The sequence below is a fragment of the Haliotis rufescens genome, unplaced genomic scaffold (genome assembly GCF_023055435.1).
Source record: "Haliotis rufescens isolate VD_foot unplaced genomic scaffold, xgHalRufe1.0.p SCAF_12, whole genome shotgun sequence".
NCBI classification, from domain to species: domain Eukaryota; kingdom Metazoa; phylum Mollusca; class Gastropoda; order Lepetellida; family Haliotidae; genus Haliotis; species Haliotis rufescens.
In genome coordinates, this window is record NW_025963802.1 from 2,486,887 (window position 1) to 2,507,986 (window position 21,100).

A 21,100-nucleotide genomic window follows, 5' to 3' on the forward strand; every position below is an offset into this window, starting at 1 on the left:
TTATCCTTTGCCAGAAAGTATGTACCAACCTTTAGCATGTTTGGCATGAAAGGACGGTCGAATCAGTGTTTAGAAGCTGTCGGCCCTGACAAAACTCTTCTGGCACTCATTTAAGAAACTGCAGCTTCTTGTGACAAGTCTATTAATAGACTCGTAAATTTACTGCAGGCCATAAGGACCCATACAAATTTGACCCGTGAAGATTCCGGGGTAGAATAGGTCTTCAGCAACCCATGCTTGCCGTAAAAGGCGACTATGCTTGTCGTAAAAGGCGACTAATGGGATCGGGTGGTCAAGCTCGCTGACTTGGTTGATGCATGTCATCGATCCCAATTGCGTGGATCGATGCTCATGATGTCAATCACTGGATTGTCTGGCCTAGACTCGATTATTTACAGACCGCCGTCATATAGCTGGAATATTGCTGAGTGCGGCGTTAAACAACAAACCAACCAACAAATTTGAAACTACGGGCCCGACACGAGATCTACCTGGCACGGGCCTATGGTCAGGCGCTCATTTCGAACACTGGAGGATTAGGTTTCAAGTTCTTAGACCAGCACTTCAGTTGCAAGGCGCGTCAGCTTGATGCGCGCCCAAAGTGATGCACGTCTGCTCAGAGGTTTACAACTTTGGTGAAGTCGATAAACATGGGTATGACACGAAGGCGAATCAGGGATTCGAACCGAAACCGTTGTTGTTCTGATGATTTAACACCACTAACGTCTGGAACAATAGACGGTGTTATGTTTCTTCCAATGACCAATCAACTGTGAGGATCACTAAAATGCACATTATCGGAACGTTATTATATTCGATTTTTCAGCCCTTATTGGTCTAAGGGAATGAGCATTTATTAGTGTGTGTTCTTTAGCCAATCGGGGCGGTCGGGTAGCCTAGTGGTTAAAGCGTTCGCTCGTCACGCCGAAGACCCGGGTTCGATTCCCGACATGGGTACAATGTGAGAAGCCCATTTCTGGTGTCCCCTGCCGTGATATTGCTGGAATATTGCTAAAAGCGGCGTAAAACCATACACACATATTCACTCACAACTCTTTAGCCAATCAGCTGTCAGCGTTCTAAAACGATTCGGCAAAAAAAATATTACCACCTTGTTTTGGAAATTTAGATGGAACAAATGAAAACCTGCACATTACCCACATATTCCTTCGACGCTACTCCCTACTGGTTGTGTGTGCGCACGCAGTCATGGTGCTCAGAAACGACAGGTCACGAATGGGTGCCGCAATCTGTCTACTTCCGGAATTTGTAGTTTTAGTTCATTTTCGAGATACAGAAATACGATATGCTGATTTCAATGCATCGCTCACTGAGTACCGAGAATTCAGAACTTCAACGCTGATTAGAAAGTTCACCTGACGCAAGCACTATATATGAAAGTGTCCTATCATGACGCCGAGATGTGATGGGACTAATTCACGTACAGTGACCGTAGGACGATACTAGACTGAACATATAGTCCGTGACGTATGTACGCTTGACGCCAACAATATAACAATGAATTCACGTCAACAGTATTGTATAGGGCACGTACAATTTGTTTGCGCATGTGCCTCGTGTGGATCATAAGTATACCCGATCCCATTAATTACCACTTTGGTGAAATCCAGGAAATCATGTATGGTGCTTGCAAGCCATAATCAGAACAAATCAGGGATTCGATCCCAAGATCACTGGGTATTAAGCACTACAAAAGGACACAACTGCAAAGTGAACTGCAGCATTACACGCCTGGGTCGGCTAACTCGCTACAACCAAATAATAACTGTGTATGACAAGGACCTTATTTCATGTTTGAGAGAAACACTAGCACGTGTAAATCATTTCAACACAGTCATGCGATGATCCCTTTATATTCATCAGCCGTCAATTTTAAGACAAAACAGAACACATCGCATTCATGATACACTCAGTAAAACAGTTTAATAAACATTCTTCGTGAGGCATACATAATAATATCCACAACCCACACGTATGAGAATAGTCACTCAATGTCAACGTCAAGGTATAGGACTCGTACCGCTTTACAAGCAGTATATAAATACTAGTATTCCAAGTGAAGTTCTGTACCACGTGGAAACATGGCCATTCAGTTCACAGTTAGTCAACACCGCTTCAACGTTATTTCAGTTATATGACCGCATGTACCACTGAAACTCGCAAGCAAAGGTATGGTGCAGACAAACCACGGTTCATAGTCATGGAGAATCTGGTCTTCGATCCGTGGACCAGAGTATCCCTACAGCTAAGTATACGAACATAGCACAACGGCGCCTTCCACTACTGGGCCACCCGTGCCCCTTATTCACGTTACAGGTTTAAGAACGAATACCAAGTCCTATGTCGTACACATTTCACACGATCAGTTGGTGCAGTGGCATTCAATAGCACCGGGAACGTAACTCTGGAACAAGAGATAAGAACGACAGTCTAAATTTCACACTTTGATCACTCCGAAGAGATTGTGATTCAACACTGGACGACGGATTCTCACGAAAGGCTGTTGGGTAATTCGACATGTCAGGATGGCCATCTGATTACGGTATGTAGAGACATTCAACACGTCTGATGGGCTCAACAATGACTTTTCATTCTAACACTGACAGTGTACACACCATATAGCCATTCATCTTTTTCAACTGTTCCATGTGAAAACAGGTTTCATCAAACTGAATTACATCATTGCATTGCCAATAGATATGATCCTATCATCATGATCGTTATACTTCTGTGAGTGACCATCGCTAAATGCTGCCTTTCATGGGTTCATTACTGTCGTATGACTGGTTAAAGAAAATGTCCTCTGATGAGTCGGGTTTCGCAGTTGTATGTTCGTATTTGAAAGAATTACTTTGTGCTGTCCGAGCCCCGCCCACACCTTCCTGTGAGCCCCGCCCATCTCCGTCCCGACCACGCCGCGACATCTCCACCAACATCTCGGCGGCTGCCAGGACTTTCTTCCTCTGAGCTCTCTGTCCCTTGCGGTATCTACTGAGAGATTGCGCATCCTTCAAGGACAACCCTGTGCCCATGTGGAGAGACGGAATCCAGTCTGGACTGGAGATGTCGTACAGTGTAGTGGGTTTACCTGAAGTTATCAAGATGGTGTAATTACTCGATTCTGAAAGAAAATATAAAGAGAGCACAACATTCGTATAGGTCATCGGCATTCACCTAATGAACATACAGAGATAGATAAAAAGGTGTGCAAATATACTGGGCTCCAGATAAAAAAAGAAAATAGGCATCGAATATTTACTCACGTTATCATTCACACTGATATTGTTCCTTGGGTATTGAATATAGTTTACCTCCTTGGGGCCAGTCTACACCGATATATCTGGAGTTCTGAATGTATGTATTATTACCGTGTCGAGTCCATACAGTAGGCGAATAAATCCTCGTCCACTCGCCCAAAGTAATCAGGTCCATGTTAAACGTATCAAAGCAAATGAAATGACTTGTTTTTGACATGCAGCTGGTGTGCCTGTTTATATGTTATCATTAATCGGATGTTTTCTCTGCAAGGGTTTGCTAAGAAGTTGGGACTTGCGGCGCCACACACCACTGGGCAAATCGTGAACTGACCTAGAACACATAGTCCCCGAAAGAAAGTGAAGTGAGGTGAAATTCAAATTAGGTCTAACGTCGAGTTCAAGATTATTGCACTTACGTAGCGACGTGCATGGACGTGTGTGTGTGTGTGTGTGTGTGTGTGTGTGTGTGTGTGTGTGTCTTCTAGTGTGTGTGTGTGTACTAGTCAAGACTAATGCCGATTTTATAGTGCTAGCCCACTGAGATACAATCCCGCAGTTTAACACGAATAACCCACTCAGACACAGTATATCGACTCCGAGCCGACCAGTCCTTGTATCAGCCCCTTAATGCCAATAGCCAGGCAGGGTAACAAGTACCATATTTTAACGTCTTTTTTGGTATGACGCGACCGGGGATAGAACCCCCGACCTTCCGCTTTCCAGTACTGCCACAAGACCACGTAGGCGGTCCGAAATAGTGAGTGAGTTGGGTTTAACGCCGCTTTTAACAGTATTCCAGTTATATCACGGCGTGTCAGCTTAATGTGGGAGGAAAGCCCGAAGTGATGCAGGTCTCAGACGTTTACCACTTCGGTGAAACCCACGAGCACGGGTATGGTGCTGACAAACCTAGAAACATAATCGGGGCGAACCGGGATTCGAACCCACAATCATAGGTTTCTGGCGTGCCCAAGGGACGCAACTCTGCACAGCGAATGACGGCGCCTTAGACGACTGGGCTCCCCGTGCCCCCCGGTCCGAAATAAAGTGACGCGTGAGGCTGAATAAAATAATTCCACAAAAGGAGCCCTCAGGTATCTTACTTTACTGGAGCTGAAAATGGGCGGAGAACTGATTTCTACAGCTAAGAATGGTATAATACAGCTAAGAATGGTATAAGAATGGTTGTTTCATAAAATGTCTAAAGATCTGTAAGAGAGACCAACAGAGTGCACCATGACAAAAACTGATATATCATCGGACCAAGCATTTCTTGTCCCTCTCCCATGACATCTGATATTTTACGCTACAATCATCAATATGCAAGCTATGCCCCGTGCCCCGACAACGCGGGCTTTTACTGGTGCCAACGTGGGATAGACTACTGCCATTATTACTGGGGGCACTTTTCTGCCTCTGAATGCCTACGAGACTATCTAAACATATTGACATATATGTCTCCTAACCTGATACGAAATGATCCGAACATATTTTGGTGTACTTTGTTGGGGAGTAGTTCTCCCTCCCGAGTTTAGCTATCCACTGGGCTCGTCGTTGCTCAGATAATTCTCGCGTTCGATCACCCTGGTTTATGATAACTGCAGGGATGGAATGATACGACTTCCCGTCCCGATTTGACCTGTTTGAACATCCTCTTACAGAACAGCAGTTCACCATTACTGTCCTGGTGTCATGGCATCTCAAAAAACAAATCACGATTTCAGTGGTAGGTTATTGTTTCTATTTGACCTCAAACATGGCGGATTTTTCCCACAAATATGGCGGCACTAACAATCAGCATTATTCGAGGAACCCTTGGAGATCTCGGACAAATCAATGAAGCCAAGCTCCTCACAGCTATCGCCCGTTCGCAGAGCTCTCTATACTATGTTACTGAGAGTGTAAACATGGTAAAGAAGGCGTCATGCGCTGGGAAGGAGTTTGCAAATGAAGCATTACAATGAAGCTCCTTGCAGTGATATGGCCCCATTACCTAATTTTCCCAGTATGTTGCATGTACTGCGTTAGAGCTTGTGCCGAATTATGCGGGGGAGGTTATCATCGGTATGTGCGAGTGTCAGATTCATTGAAGCCGCAGTTGGTCGAGGGGTAGCGTGGCCGAGCGGTCTAAGGCGCTGGTTTTAGGCACCAGTCTCTCCGGAGGCGTGGGTTCGAATCCCACCGCTGCCATCTGATTTTTTATTATGAAAGTCAGGAACTATCTTTCACTGTACATTATATTTTCCCTATTATATAATTGCACCCAGAGACAGGTTATTTATGACGAAACTTCACAGTATGCGTGCACCAACCTGTCCAAGATTTATGTGAATTTGCTGAGGTTTTGCAAAGTTGCAGTTTCGACACGTTCAAAGGATGTGTGGCAATACATTTCGTGCAGAAAACAGGATAGAAATCTACAGAGAGAATGTATCTTAAGTTTTGGCAGCATCAGTGAGCTTGGGATTTGGCTCTTTTCAAAATACGACTGTGACGTCATACCTTTCGCGTCACAATGATGGAATGAGTATGGTTTTACGCCGCTTTTAGCAATATTCCTGTTGTAACATAAAGGCTGTTGTCGGTGGTGATTCCGTCATTCAGATCGACAACAGACTCAAAACACTGGACTCAACCCATGCCCCTTCACTCATTAAAAGTCATTATATATAACATCAAAGAGTTCGCGTTTTGTTAAGTCATGGTAGAATCAAAGACGTATATACGTCCGTGGTAGAATGGACATAAACATACCGTGTTTTCAATGTAGAGCTAGGTTACCTGTAGATGAAAATTGAATTTGGAACCTCTACAAGCTCGACATAGAAAACACAGTATGTTTATCTCGTAATCATATATGTCTGATTTCCCCAGTATGTTTTGACTGCATGCACTGAAGTCGAGCTGTTATAGAGATGTGCGGGGGAGGTAATCGGCATTTTCGATGGTTAGATTCATTAGCAGGTCATGAGGTAGCGTGGCCGAGCGGTCTAAGGCGCTGGTTTTAGGCACCAGTCTCTCCGGAGGCGTGGGTTCGAATCCCACCGCTGCCATCGTATCTTTTTGTTTGAAAGTAACAATATTTTAGCGTGCATTATATTTGTTGTATCATTTTATTGTCCCCAGGTACCGGTTGTACCGGACAAACAGTCAAGCAAATTGATGGGGAGATAGAAGATCATTTATCGGCCACAACGCCTGTACATGTCACTTGCCAGATTTTCACGTGCCGATCATTCCAGCTACCACCCATGACTATAGAGACTCGTTGTCATGCTAATATATCCCGGGCGAGATTATATTTCATTCAAATTTGTAAATCGTTTTTGTTTTATTTAATTTGCCTTTTGAAAAAAGGACGAGGTCTGATAAGGCCTCCCTTTGGCCCATTAGATGAGCGCTACTAACAACATGTCAATAATAAAAAAATGATAGAACTCTTACATGCTTTGACACAAATCTCAAAAATCAAGAAGAAAGGCTAGTATGTTCTGAAGCGTTTTATGTTTACGTGGAGCATTTTTCTCATATTGGAACATGATCTGACCCTTGGGCAAATGTGATTTTTATGAACCCCGATATGTTTATCCTCGTAGGTAATAAAACATAAGACATTTTTCGTCCGACATTCCGATTCTTTTCAGGGAAATATTTTTAATGCTTGTACATTTCATCAACATCCTTAAAGTGAACATAATGTTGTTACATCATATAAGAAATAAACGACTCGTGGTCGTTGTTTATCGTACAATAAAACACTGCAGGGAAAATAAACCACTTGCCCCTCATGGTTTATACTCTCTGCAGTGTTTTATTGTACGATAAAAAAAACAAACTCGTCGTTTATTTCTTAAATAATGTCAAGGACAATATTGTGGATTTGATTTCAGAACTAACACATAAACATGCAGTGGAAAATACCTGTAACGTTAAAGTCGTGCTTTCATTACGTTTACAAAGATGAATGTTTATCTTATTTCCAATTTTGATTTAACCTGTGATAATTGACGAAATCGTTTCAGCGATGAACTAAGAACTTGCTTCAATGCAGAGTCAAATACAAGTGTAATTTCAACATGATCAGTCCCACGAAGCACCCTGTCACTGAAAGTAAGGGGCTGGGGCTGGGGCAAGACAATAGAGACCGGAGAAACAATTGAGGCAAGCGCAAGGGTGACTGAGTTATTGTAATAGTGAGGCAGGTTAGATTGGGTGGTTGAGCAAGGACTAAGACTTTAAAATAGGAGCTGACATTAAAATACACTTCATGATAAATCACCCTACCACGGGTAAACAAACATTGGAGACTTATAAATTGATATTTGTTTTTTTACTGAAGTGAATTAAAAAGGCAAAAGTTGCAATATATATATTAGCCACATGTCATGAACGTAGCGCTACGACTGTCGTAAGCTAATGTTAAAGTATGGGAGTTACGATCACCTTAGCGCTACGATCGCTTTGTGGAACGGGGCCATGAGTGTTCATTGCTCTCATTTTATACTGGTTTTAGTGATAGTACGCGCACCTACATTTGCGCTTTATAGACTTCACGTAAACTGGGAACCAGTCTATCACCACGTAGTACGCTTTGAGAAAAGCCATGTGTGGGATGTCAACCAGGGGTTATGGTTCTATTATAGTTTTACCGTTTCATGTCAACAAAGAGTGAAACAACGCAATGAAATATCTCTTTTTCCCAAAGGCCATGCAATATTCATTGAGATGAACCTCTTAATCTTACCACGTCACATCATCGCCCAACTGGTAGCGTGGCCGAGCGGTCTAAGGCGCTGGTTTAAGGCACCAGTCTCTTCGGAGGCGTGGGTTCGAATCCCACCGCTGCCATCAGACTTTTTTTCCATTTGGATCTGAAAATAAAAACAATTGCATGGGTAACACTACGCACGAACACGTTCTTTTTTCATATGGATCTGAAAATAAAAACAACTACTCGGGTAACACTATGCATGAACACATTCAATGTATTTTAGTACTAAAGTATTGAAATACTGACATGGTTGCCTTTAACCCGTTCCCTTTCATCCTCCAGCATTTAGCATTATGCAAGCTTTGACTGTGTACATTTTAGCACGCACAAGAGGAAGCAATTTTAAACACGTTTAACTTCTTTCTTTCTATAAAATCGCTAAATGGATCTCACTCTGTTATGTTCAAGGACAAGTTATAGAAAGCATATGTACGCTGGTGTACAAATACGACTAGCAAAACTTTCCTTCCGTAGATAAAGCCTATTACTGCACGTTGTCACACAAGCATGCTTTCAAAGTATTTGCCAAACTATTGTAATCATTGGCCGGTCATTTGTTACGGTGTGTGTGTGTGTGTGTGTGTGTGTGTGTCTAGTCTTTTCTTTCATGTAACTAAAAGTAGCATCTATGAGGTTCATTTTATGGTTATTAACATTCATGGGGACGTAGGATATTGAGGACCGTGTCATCTTGTTAAGTGGGGCGCAGTTGTGGTTCGGGGGTCCCTGGGGGCGGCAACGCCCCAGTCCTACCTCAAGTGGCACCACTCGCTGTACAGCAACCCATGACAAAGAAACATTCCTTGCATGACAGCGGTATAAGGATCTATACCGAAAGGTCGCCTTTACAGTAAATAAAGAAGTTATTATTCATAAATTATCTCCACTTTGTCATCCGTCAACTTCTGGGCAATGCCTATGAAACAATTCAGCAAGCCATGGGTTTAGCGTTGCATGGGTTCGTTATGTTGCCTGATGCTATGATCATGTTACAATGACTCTCTCTCTGCCTGAACGGGCAAGAGTTGTCATGTGATACGGGTAGGATTTGAGAAAAAACAAACTTGTACCTGACTCATAAACAACTGACTCAAAAACAGTCAGGCCATGGGAAAAACGTCTGCTTGACCCATTTCCTTCCGCCGGAACTACGGATAGTCTGTGTAGGTTTACAACGCGCGTTCTTATTGGCCGTTGGTTCTTCGATTATCCAATAGCAGTCCACTTAACAACATTGTAGAAATAAAAGATTCAAGATGGTGGGTACACGTGGTTTTGTATTTTCTCTAACAAATAAGGTTTTGAGCTATTTCCGTCATGGTAGGTAGACAAATATTAACATTTTTCTTTAACATCTGCCTCACAAGACATGGACGTGTACTTTTACATGAAATACAACAGTAACCATCTTGACATTCCCGAAACTAGAACCCTTTTGGGTGAAATCGCGATGTTGTGACCATGACATGATGAATATTGTCTGCAGAGAACATACTCGCTGATATGTTCCCGCTCTTTCCCGGCGAAGGCTTGCCTGGAAAGGTTTTATGAGAGGAATCTGTAAACTTTTATCCGAGCGCATGCTGTGTCCTGTCAGCGCAATTGATTCCAGGGCCCGGATACCGATCACCAACATTGCTCCAAATCCACTCTTCAAATGCATCAACATACTGTGGCATACGCACATGCTCCAGCGCGAAGCCTCTGTTCGTCAAAATAACGCGAAGCGTAATATAATTATTAATGCATTTATAATTGTGAATATACAAAGACGTATATAGGTATGTACGTCTTTGGATTATGTTTAGGATCTGTTTGACACAATAGAATCACAAAAACAAGCTATGCACCTGAAGAAAAAATATTCAGTAGCAGAAAATACATACTTGTGCGTACATCTTTGATCCTTAGGACAGTTTAGGTTTGTTGTGTAACTTGTGTTGCCCAAATCTTTCCGAGCCTTTTGATCCTTGACTAAAAAAGTGATGAACAGATATTATAGTGGACCTGTTTAGGTGAATTAAACATCCATTGAAACTTGGGAGATTTTACTGAAGTGAGTGACTGTGGCTGACCTCAATCCTCTTTCAGTATTATTGGCCATCACGTCTGTTTCACTAAAATATTGTTTCAGTAACTTTTAGTATGTTTTTACGGTGTAAATACTTAAGTCCTTGAATGGTATTTAAAGGTCTTCCTTATGTAAATACTTGACACTGAAAAATGCCACATTTGTGATCAACTTTGTCTGCACTTTTTTAATCATGATACTAATAGGTAGTTTCTCTGAGTAATAGCCAATATTGAATGAGATTGAAATTACAAATTGTGTAGACATGTCAACATGTATATAAATGTTAACTCAATATGCTTGCTTAGCTTTAACCTGATCAAGGGGCAAGAAATATCTGTGAAATGTCATTACAAGCACTAAAGACATTGTTATTTATTAATAGCTGTGGTAACAATTTCACTGTGCTGCACCCTATAAACGTTTTCTGTGTAGCGACAAATCATTTATAGAGAGCAGACAGATAGGCATCTTCCCAAGGCAAGGGAGTTAACTGACTGTAGTTTTCATCCTTGCCAAACTAGGCTAGTATTATGGAGTTATACGTAGGCTGGACTGAGTCTTTGCATAGTCCAATAAAAATTGTGCAAAGAAATTGGCATCTGGTTCGTAAACTGTAGATTTCGGTTGATTGCGGGATTTGTAAAGCATGTGCACCGCCAACTCGGCATTGACAGATATTTTCCAAATGATTTCATGTTTTTAATCAAGGTGCTCACTTGATTTGATGCATTTCACGATTTAACACTCGTTTTATCACAATATAGATCTTGATTATTGATCAGATCGTCTTGACTGGGCGTCGTCATTTTGTTTGAAGCAAATGCAAGTGATATGAAAGGTGGAATCTGATTGGTCAGTAGAAGAGGCATAGAAGGGACGTAACTCGTAATTGCCACCAGTGGCACTACGATCGAGCCCAGAAATTCCAGCCTAGTTTGGCAAGGGTGGAAAATGGACTTTTATATTCACTTAACTCCCTTGCCTCGGGAAGATGAGAGATAGGTTACTTCAACTAATCCTTAAAAAGTGTCATGTCATCATGATCTGCCAACTTCATAGATCCGGGTACTAACAATACACTATTTGATGTATAAAACTTTGACTGTAAAACTTTGACGTATGGTTGTATGATGACCATAGACAATAGACATGTTCAGACATCAGTATGATCAACAAATTCTCTTTTCTCAACTGAACTGGAATTCACTATATATCCTGTCATGGATTTTGTACATTCAACCATGTAGTTAACCATATTCTGCTCTCAGCATAAAACATAATTTATTTATCAAATATTAAACAACAAAAACTGTCCTTTTATGTATTCATGACACTAATGAGTGATATTTATGAAATTGAAAAATATTTTGCAAACGAAAACAATGGAATCCATTGTTATGACAAAAAATGGAAGCAACCGACTACTGCTACCCTCTGTCCACAATCAATTGAATCATGATAACAAGTGACATGTTCATAAATTATTTTATTAATGTTTAAGTAAAACTACTGTCTTCTTCAAACTTATTCAAGCCTTCCTTTATTTGTTTTTATCATGTCTGCTACTTTGATTGTAAATGTATTTGCCCACTTGTTATATTTGTTAACATGTATTTTAGAACGGAATATAATCTCTGAAAAAAATATATTCACCTTAAATTTTATAATTAGCAATAATCATTTCATGCATGTATTTTGAATTGTCAGGAATCAGTGAGCCGAAATTGAGTGTCATAACAATATTTGTGCTCATGCTGTCAAGCATTTGTTGCTGGCTGGTCGGATTATAATAATTACAATTAATTAATTAATAATAATAATGAGTTATAATTTACATGTTGCTCTGATGTAACAGGAATACTCAAACTACATTCACTCCCTCGGACTCAATCTCACCTGTAATCTGTACTTACATTGCAGGCACAGAGTCTGTACACGCTGTATGAGCATGCCTCAGGGTACGCTCTGTTTCGTGTACGGGAGTTCGAGGAGGTGGCGATGTTACAGCCGCAAGTGGAGCAAAGTGTGACCGACCTCAGCAAGTTCAACTCCATTGTAAAACTGGTGGCCTTCTCCCCATTCAAGAGTGGAACCAATGCTCTTGACAACATTAATAGTATCTCTGAAGGTGAGACCTAGCGGTACATGCATGAGGGTAGTGAGACCTAGCAGTACATACACGAGGGTAGTGAGAACTAGCGGTACATGCACGAGAGTAGTGAGGCCTAGCAGTACATGCACAAGGGTAGTGAGACCTAGCGGTACATGCACGAGGGTAGTGAGACCTAGCAGTACATACACGAGGGTAGTGAGACCTAGCAGTACATGCATGAGGTTAGTGAGACCTAGCAGTACATGCATGAGGGTAGTGAGACCTAGCGGTACATGCATGAGGGTAGTGAGACCCAGTGGTACATGCACGAGGGTAGTGAGACCTAGCGGTACATGCATGAGGATAGTGAGACCTAGCGATACATGCATGAGGATAGTGAGACCTAGCGGTACATGCATGAGGGTAGTGAGACCTAGCGGTACATGCATGAGGGTAGTGAGACCTAGCAGTACATGCACAAGGGTAGTGAGACATAGCGGTACATGCATGGGGATAGTGAGACCTAGCGGTACATGCATGAGGGTAGTGAGACCTAGCGGTACATGCACGAGGGTAGTGAGACCTAGCGGTACATGCACGAGGATAGTGAGACCTAGCGGTACATGCATGAGGGTAGTGAGACCTAGCGGTACATGCATGAGGGTAGTGAGACCTAGCGGTACATGCACGAGGGTAGTGAGACCTAGCGGTACATGCATGAGGGTAGTGAGACCTCGCGGTACATGCACGAGGGTAGTGAGACCTAGCGGTACATGCATGAGGGTAGTGAGACCTAGCGGTACATGCATGAGGGTAGTGAGACCTAGCGGTACATGCATGAGGGTAGTGAGACCTAGCGGTACATGCATGAGGGTAGTGAGACCATGTACACTTACAGACCGGGTGCACATTGCAGGTCAGCTCTTTCTGGTAGTTACTCTGAAGTAACTTAGTTAGATCTACACATCATTCACTCATAGAGTTCAGTCACAATTTTTTCCTTTTTGTTTTGATATTTTGAGACCAAGTTGTTACATATATATATTTAACCTCGAAATGTTATTTTGTGGCCCTAAAAATAGACAACAAAGATCTATAAGGTACTTTATTTGCCGGTCCATAGGAACTGTTAGTCACATGAATTACCGATCCAAGCCTAATTCTACCAGTAGAAAACTGGCAATTACTGGTAAACGGGTGCGCTTAAAACATAGGAGATAAATCAAGGACTGGTCAGCTGACGCTAAACTCCATTTTATGCTCTCTACGTATACGATATCCCCACTATATACTCCCTACATGTGCAATATCCCCACTATATAATCCCTACATGTGCAATATCCCCACTATAGCCCCTCTGTGTATACATCTAACAGGGTTGTTGCACGAGGACCTGCGTCTGTTCCTGGAGACGAATGTGCCGAAAGCTGGCAAGAAGGAGAAGATAATTGTTGGTGTTGGTGATGCCAAGATTGGTGCGGCCATTTCAGAGGAACTTAGCATTTCTTGTCAACATATTGGTGTGGTGCCCGAGATTATCAGAGGTATGTTTCTGAGTCAGATTTTTCCCCCTAGTTCTCCAATGTCAAATGCAACGGGGATTATGTGTTAGAATTGGTCCCCAGCTACCTATGCTGGACGTAAGAGGGGATCCAATGGATCACTGGTCAGGCTTGGTGACTTGGTAGATTGTGTATCATTATAAAGAATGGCATGGATCGCTGCTCACAACATCCATTAATGTTTGGTCCAAACTTGATTGATATCTTTAGACCACTGGAATATTGGTGACTGCCTCGTTGAACATCAAAACAAACAAACAAAAATACAATGAATTTAGAGATTTACAATGTATTGTTTTGCTTCTGTTCTTTTCTTTTCTTTTTTTGTATACAAAATGAAAGATTATATAATTATTAAACAATACTTCTTCACTGAATTATGCTCCTTGCCATGGTTGTCTTTTGTTCACTGTAGAAAGACATGATCTGTAGTCACTTGAAGCACATGCATTATTGGAGGGTTCTCATCTCTTGAAAATGTAGCTGGTAATTAGTCGTGATTGCCACCCTACTGGTAATCATTGAAATCACTTTAGTTTTGCCAGAAATTTTATCTTGGTTTTACACAAATTAAAAAGTTATGGCATCCCACCGACTTTATGATGACATCATTTGAATATCTGAATCATTCTCAACAGTCCATATCTTCCTATTTTCACAGGAATACGTGTCCACTTTCCCAACCTCGTCAAGGGTTTGACTGACAAGTCGGCATCCAAAGCTCAGCTTGGCCTTGGACACAGCTATTCCAGGGCCAAGGTCAAGTTCAACGTAAACCGTGTGGATAACATGATTATCCAAAGCATCAGCCTCCTCGACCAGCTGGATAAAGATATAAACACCTTCTCCATGAGGATCAAGTAAGTATGCCCAGAAAATATCCTCCATGTGTATTATTTACAGCTGGTGAAAAAGTTCATGTTTTCTCAATGACAGTTTATTATTTATCAGATGGATGGATGAAATCCGTTCCTATATCCCCCGCCCCACTTTGTGGCGGGGGATATAGGAACAGATTTCGTCCATCCATCTGACTTTCCGTCTGTCTGTCCGCTTCACAAAGGGGACAAATTTTCTCAAAAACTATTTAAGTTAGGGAAGGATATTTGTTCGATGCGTAAAACGCTGGTTTGTTTGGCAGTATTCCAGCTATAATACAGGTGCCTATTAATAATCATGTCTTCACCATACGAACCAGTGACTGATATTATGAGTGTCCCATGCTGTCAGTGTATGATGACCCACTTTCAACGGAGCCTGTCCACCTGATAACTAGTTGGCATAGGTTGCTGGGGACTAATTTAATCCCAAATCCCCATGGAAGCTGGTATTTGTTATTAATATAGGGTTAAAATTTTAATGTCGGGGTTAAAAAGTAGATGCACCAGTATAACAGTTACTGTACTAATTGCTATTTGCAGAGAATGGTACTCGTACCACTTCCCGGAGTTGGTGAAGGTCGTACCCGACAACTACACATATGCCAAGGTCGTAAAGCTCATCCAGAGTCGCAAAGATTTGACAGAAGAGAAGAGTGAGGAACTGGAAGAGATGGTGATGGATGCTGGAAAGGTCAAGGCCATATTTGATGCGGCAAGGTCATCCATGGGTGAGTTGAGATGTCTGTATTTTCCATCAATCGGAAGGTAAACTTCATGGTTGATTCTGCAAGGTCAGCCAGATGGGTAAAACATGTATTATCATCCAAAACTGGCTCCCACAGGAGATATCCTTGGATTAGATGAAGCGATATCTACACTGTAGATATCGCTGCAATGAAATTACATCACAATGCTTTGCAGACCATTGTGACGTCACTCGTTACCATGACGTCACAATCTAATGACATCACTAATGGCTCTGCTACTGAAGCTGTTAGCAGTACTTTTTACACTGAAGTCACTGCTAATTATTGTCTACAAATTGAAAAAGTTGGAAGAATGATGTTGGATGATAAATAAAATCTCTCCCTCGTGTCTTTTGATATCAAATATATCAACACTCGTTGATAAAAGTGGCAAAAATCCTCGGCAAGCCTCGGAATTTTTCCACTTTTATCAATTCGTGTTGATATATTTGATATCAAAAGACACTCGGGTGAGATTCTCTGTCTATATAGGAAGTCCAAGGTCTTTCATTATAGTTTGAGAATTCGTCCATTATTTCATCAGTAGGAGGGTCAAGGTCATCCATGACTTGGTAGAGACCTAGTGTCTCTGCATTATTGGAAGACAGCACCATCTTGTGCATAGTACCCCTGTTGGGATTCTGGGTTAGAATTGGCACCTAGCATACTGTTTGTCATTTACGGCGACTAAATGGATCGGGTGATCAGACTGTGTGACTTGGTGGATTGTGTGTCATCATACTCTGACAGTGTTGTTCATAATATCAATCATTGGATTGTCTGGTTTAATCTCGATTCTTTACAGACTGCCCATGTGCGGCTGTAATATTGCTGAGTGTGCAGACTTCAAAACAAATCGAATCCTATGATGAGTTTAGGCGTTGGTACAGTTGCTCTTGATGCTCTGCTTATTGTGCTTGTGTGCTTGTGTTCACAGGAATGGATATCTCCCCCATCGATCTGATGAACATCAGCATGTTTGCAACACGAGTGATTGGATTGACAGATTACAGGAAACAGCTGTCGGAGTACCTCAAGACCAAAATGAGCTCTGTGGCGCCCAATCTTGCTACTCTCATCGGTGAACAGGTGTGCAGTGATTTTACAAGAGACATATTTCAATGGGACATTTTCATGATTTAACCTTTGATAGGACATAATTCTATATCATAAAATTTTGTTTGAACATTTTGGATAACAACCAGTCAGTGTCCTTGAAACTGAACTGTGTCCACAGTCCATGGTCCCACATTGACCTTCAGTCCTGACTTCAGGCACAAACGTGTGTCAGGAGCTACATGTACAATTGTCCCTCACTTGATACATAATTCACTGAACATGAGTGAGTATGCTTTTAAGCCGCTGTTAGCAATATTCCAGCAATATCATGGCAGGAGACACCAGAAAAGAGCTTCACACATTGTACCCATGTGGGGAATCCTCATGACGAGCGAATGCTTTAACCACTAGACAACCCCACTGCCCCTGGACACGAGGACCACTTCCATGGCCTAGTGGATAGAGGGTCTGCAGAAGATCGGTGCTTCGATCCGCAGCTGTGGCATAGCTAAAGATGAATGATTTTTCTTGTTAAGCTGTCTGGCACTCTGCGTTATGGGGCTAAAACAAGGACTGGGTGGCTCGGAATGTTAACCTGCAGCATAGTATCTCAGTGGGCTAGCACTATAACACTGACATGAGTCTTGACGAGCACACCCGGACGTATGCATGCATGTCACTATTTGATCTTACTTCATTCATGGTTGTCTGTTGTTCAGGTTGGTGCCCGTCTGATCGCCCACTCTGGAAGTCTGACAAATCTGGCCAAATACCCGGCTTCCACTGTGCAGATCCTGGGAGCAGAGAAGGCGCTCTTCAGGTAGGGCCTCACATATCACTGTGGGGATTTTTGGGTTAGAACAGGTCCCCAGTGCCTCGTTTGTCTCCCTGTGATGTCTCAGGGTTTTTCCCAATTTGTCTGTGCAGTCTCTTCATAAGTCCCTGTAAATTCCTGATGAGTTTTATGACTTCAGTGACCTGAAGAAATGATTCTTCTGTAAGTCTTATTCAGAGAGTTTTTGTTTCAGAGCTTTGAAGACCCGAGGAAACACTCCCAAGTACGGACTCATCTTTCACTCCACTTTCATTGGTCGAGCTGGCTCAAAGAACAAGGGCAGAATATCTCGCTATCTGGCCAACAAGTGCTCCATTGCTTCCAGGATTGACTGCTTCTCTGGTGAGAAATATGCCATGTTAACACACACAACGTACAGCCATGCAGTTGTTCACAGACACACACACGCAAAACCATTTGGCTAAAAAAAAAAAGTCTTAAATCTCAGGCACAGCCCACATCATCATAAAGCCTGCAGCATGCTCGTTTTTATTTCCATTTTTAAATTTATAAAAAATATCCTTATACTTAAAAAACAATGCGATCCAATATATCACACAGTTACTTCCCTTTATATGTGCACTGCTTTACTGCCTTCTCATGTTATGGTCATGGCGGCAGTAGAAGTTTGTATGTTTGTTTATGTAGGGAGGACCTTTTCCAGGTCGATGGTACACTGTTTATTTGCTTACTTACTAGTTTGAACAAGCCAACAAGAAAAAAAAACCAAAATATGCCACCCACCCACACTATATTTTCACCACTTCTTATATTTTTTAAGCCTTATGTAGTAAGATATTCCTAGTTTTGTAGACATTAGACTTTTTTTGTATTTCTTACAATGTGTAGAGGGGGCCTTGGGTGGAGTTGTGTCCCTTAGATGAACCAGGATTTGCTGGCAGTTCTAATCTGACATTTGCGTCTACTATGATCCTTGTCAGGAGTGTAATTGTTCTTTTATAGCATATAGCATTTTGTGATTTCCTCCCACAAACTTGCACAGCATCATAAATTTGAATGTTCAAAGCATCATTAAAAACAAGCGCAAAGGTTCATTCAGTGAGATGTAGAGATTGTGTACTGTTGGGATACTGGCTTCAAATGGACTCCTTGTGCTATGCTTGTCCTAAGAGGAGACAAATGGATCAGTCGATCAGGATGGGTGACTTGGTTGATGACGTGGCGTCGTAGCCTGGCAACTGGATTGTTGCTCACAATATCAATCACTAGATGGCCTGAGCCAGACTTGATTATTTACAGGTTGCCATCACATAGCTGGAATATTGCTGAGTGTGGTATTAAACAACAAAACAGCAACAAAAAACAACTAAAATGAATCAACAAGGTGAAGGGTCCAATGAACTTTGATCATTGTGTTATCCACTGGCCTGTTTGTCCCAGATTGGTTAATGAAGAGCCTGGCGTGATCTAGCTGCAGTTTAAGACAAAGAAAATGTGTTGTATTTCTTACAGATTATCCGACGACTGTGTTTGGGGAGCATCTGCGGCAGCAGGTGGAAGACAGGTTAGCCTTCTATGAGAGCGGCACAACGCCCGCCAAGAACGTGGATGTTATGAAGCAGGCGGTGGAGGAGGTGAGACCATGGAGAAGGTGGCTTGGGTGTGTGACAGGATGAGATGCGACCCTTGAAGATCTGGGTAGAGAATAGGTCTTCAGCAACCCATCCCTGCCTTTAGAGGCGACTATGCTTGTCGTAAGAGGCGAGTAACAGGGTCAGGTGGTCAGGCTTGCTGACTTGGTTGATTCATGTCATGGTATCCCAAATGCGTGGATCAGTGCTCATGATGTCAATCTCTGGATTGTCTGGTCCAGACTACATTATTTACAGACCGCCGTCATATGGTTGGTATATTATTAAGGGTGGCATTGAGCAACAAGCAAATTGAACAGGATGTGATGCTTTTCGGTGGGTGGATGACAGATGTTTGGTAGAACTAACTAGTTGTGTGTCAGGATTTACTGCCTCGGGCTTGACATACATTGTTTTTTATTGATACTTTAAGTACGCTTTTTGTTTTTCTTCACTTTCAGGCTGTGGTTGTTCAGGCTAAGCTGGCAAAGAAGGAGAAGAAGAAGAGGAAGAAGGAGAAGAGAAAGCTAGACGAAAGTGTTGGCGCCAACACGACTGGGGATCTTGACACCACCCAGGAGGATGACCAAACCCCAAAGAAGAAGAAGAAGAAAAAGAAGCCGGCAGAAGAAAGCATGGAGGTTGAGGAGGAGGAAGAAGTCGAGGAGCAGACGCCCAAGAAGAAAAAGAAGAAGAAGAAGAATTAGGATGAATAAAACAACTTCCATCAATTGATTTCGCAAGAAACATTGAATTCGCATCAAATTTCATAAAGATTGCTGTTTGGAAGCCTCATATCAAACAATTTCATGAAGATATCTTTCCAAACATTTTTCATACATTTTGTGAGATTCAACTTCTTTTAGTAAGGCAGTTAGAGGCGATGCATGTTCCAGTTTCACTGGCATCTGTTCAGCAAGGCCTTCTTCTGGAGGCTTTTGATGCCTGCCCCTAACTTTGTTTCAGTGTTTTGTTTTAGTTACTGATTTTTCACCAGAGGTGATTAAGCAAATTTTAACATTATGTTGGTATATTTGTTAACGGACTCATGCAGTTTCCTCAGATATGTTAGAATGATACAGTTCTTCAAAATTCGGAACTTCTTTGAGTTTAACACTTTCAACATTTCCATTCATATATATTTACATTTTATGCAATTCTTTTCAGTAGAATGCTCTCAATTGCTACACTCTGCTAACACACATGCTGCATTCATGGAATATCAATGATTCATTGATCGTGTGGGATTGTGTATGAGTAGTGCTGTGTGATGGATATAAAGAAATTCTTTTGTAAATAGAAAGTTCCTAAGGATTAGTTCATGCACCGTTTGTTAGAAAACCTTTTAGCATCATCTCTGTGCAATGGAAAAACAATCACAAAAGCATTTTTAGTTTTATTAACCATTATGTACACAAAAGTCATTTATGTTTTAGTGAACTGTCAAAAAGTGCAAATATGATTGAAAGTAATTGCAAAAGGGCAATAAAATTTACCAGAAATGATATTCATGTTGTTGAGTTTATTTGTCCTTGTTGCTGTGTTCAGTGAACCTTATGGAGAGCTGAACAGGTGCCGCTTGTCCAATGCTTTTGAATTAGGGAATGAAACTGACTTGCCCGAATGTCTAATAAATGAGTGAGTATTGTTTTCTGCGGCTTTTTTTCAGTAATATCATGGCAGGGAACACCAGAACTAGACTTCTCATGTTATACTCATGTGGGGATTCGAACCTGGGCCCCCAGCGTGATGAACTAGAGCTTTAATCACTTGGCTGTACCTGACTTCCGACTGTTGAAAAAATCATGCATAAAGCAAGTCAGCAAGCTTGACCTCCTGATCCTGCGAGTCGCCTAATTCTAACCCGCATCTCACCGGCATGCACACCAGCTGGCATGTATTATTACATTCATATCATTTGGTTATGTAATAAAAAAGAAATGTCTTTGTCAATGTATCGTTTGTGTTAAGGATTGAAGTTTTATTTGTTGACGTTCATCAGCTGATGAAGACGGTGCCTCACGTTAGCTTATTCCATGATGTGCTAAGTAATTCAATAACAATCATGAATCTTCTTCACTGGTAATGCAACAGAAAATACTATTGTTTCTAACTTTCTATCATAACTCCCAAGAAACTGTAGCTTTGTACTTGGCCCTTCACTTTTGGACCAGTTGGTGGCAAACCCAAAAGACAGAAGCTCCCCAATA

General features: G+C 41.8%; 2 protein-coding genes and 3 non-coding genes across 5 annotated transcripts; 4 read left to right on the plus strand and 1 right to left on the minus strand.

Moving 5' to 3' along the window:
- Positions 1-1,899: 1,899 nt before the first annotated feature.
- On the minus strand, positions 1,900-5,177 carry LOC124138108 (peroxynitrite isomerase THAP4-like). The gene is made up of 2 exons (XM_046504643.2): positions 4,745-5,177; positions 1,900-3,109 (listed from the first exon to the last, which is right to left on the minus strand). Exons 1-2 carry the CDS (start codon positions 4,953-4,955, stop codon positions 2,766-2,768), a joined length of 555 nt encoding a protein of 184 aa, XP_046360599.2. The 5' UTR covers positions 4,956-5,177; the 3' UTR covers positions 1,900-2,765.
- A 209-nt stretch (positions 5,178-5,386) lies between these two features.
- Trnal-uag lies at positions 5,387-5,468 on the plus strand. The gene has a single exon. It is a non-coding gene; the product is annotated as a tRNA-Leu (tRNA).
- Positions 5,469-6,249: 781 nt separating this feature from the next.
- Positions 6,250-6,331, plus strand: Trnal-uag. Its single transcript has one exon. It is a non-coding gene; the product is annotated as a tRNA-Leu (tRNA).
- A 1,713-nt stretch (positions 6,332-8,044) lies between these two features.
- Positions 8,045-8,126, plus strand: Trnal-aag. Its single transcript has one exon. It is a non-coding gene; the product is annotated as a tRNA-Leu (tRNA).
- Positions 8,127-9,262: 1,136 nt separating this feature from the next.
- Positions 9,263-20,397, plus strand: LOC124138107 (nucleolar protein 56-like). Its single transcript, XM_046504642.2, has 10 exons — positions 9,263-9,308; positions 12,044-12,251; positions 13,592-13,759; positions 14,439-14,637; positions 15,199-15,386; positions 16,342-16,493; positions 17,183-17,283; positions 17,492-17,640; positions 18,772-18,893; positions 19,352-20,397. The coding sequence occupies exons 1-10, from the start codon at positions 9,306-9,308 to the stop codon at positions 19,595-19,597; spliced, it is 1,536 nt and encodes a 511-aa protein (XP_046360598.2). The 5' UTR covers positions 9,263-9,305; the 3' UTR covers positions 19,598-20,397.
- Positions 20,398-21,100: the final 703 nt, after the last annotated feature.

Excerpts from the sequence above, each read along its gene's own strand:
- LOC124138107 (XM_046504642.2), top strand. Across the intron at positions 16,494-17,182 it reads CTACTCTCATCGGTGAACAG|GTTGGTGCCCGTCTGATCGC; the intron begins GTGTGCAGTGAT and ends TCTGTTGTTCAG. Across the intron at positions 18,894-19,351 it reads TGAAGCAGGCGGTGGAGGAG|GCTGTGGTTGTTCAGGCTAA; the intron begins GTGAGACCATGG and ends CTTCACTTTCAG.
- LOC124138108 (XM_046504643.2), bottom strand. The coding sequence starts at position 4,955 with ATGGTGAACTGCTGTTCTGTAAGAGGATGTTCAAACAGGTCAAATCGG. Across the intron at positions 3,110-4,744 it reads TTCGGATCATTTCGTATCAG|GTAAACCCACTACACTGTAC; the intron begins GTTAGGAGACAT and ends TGATAACTTCAG.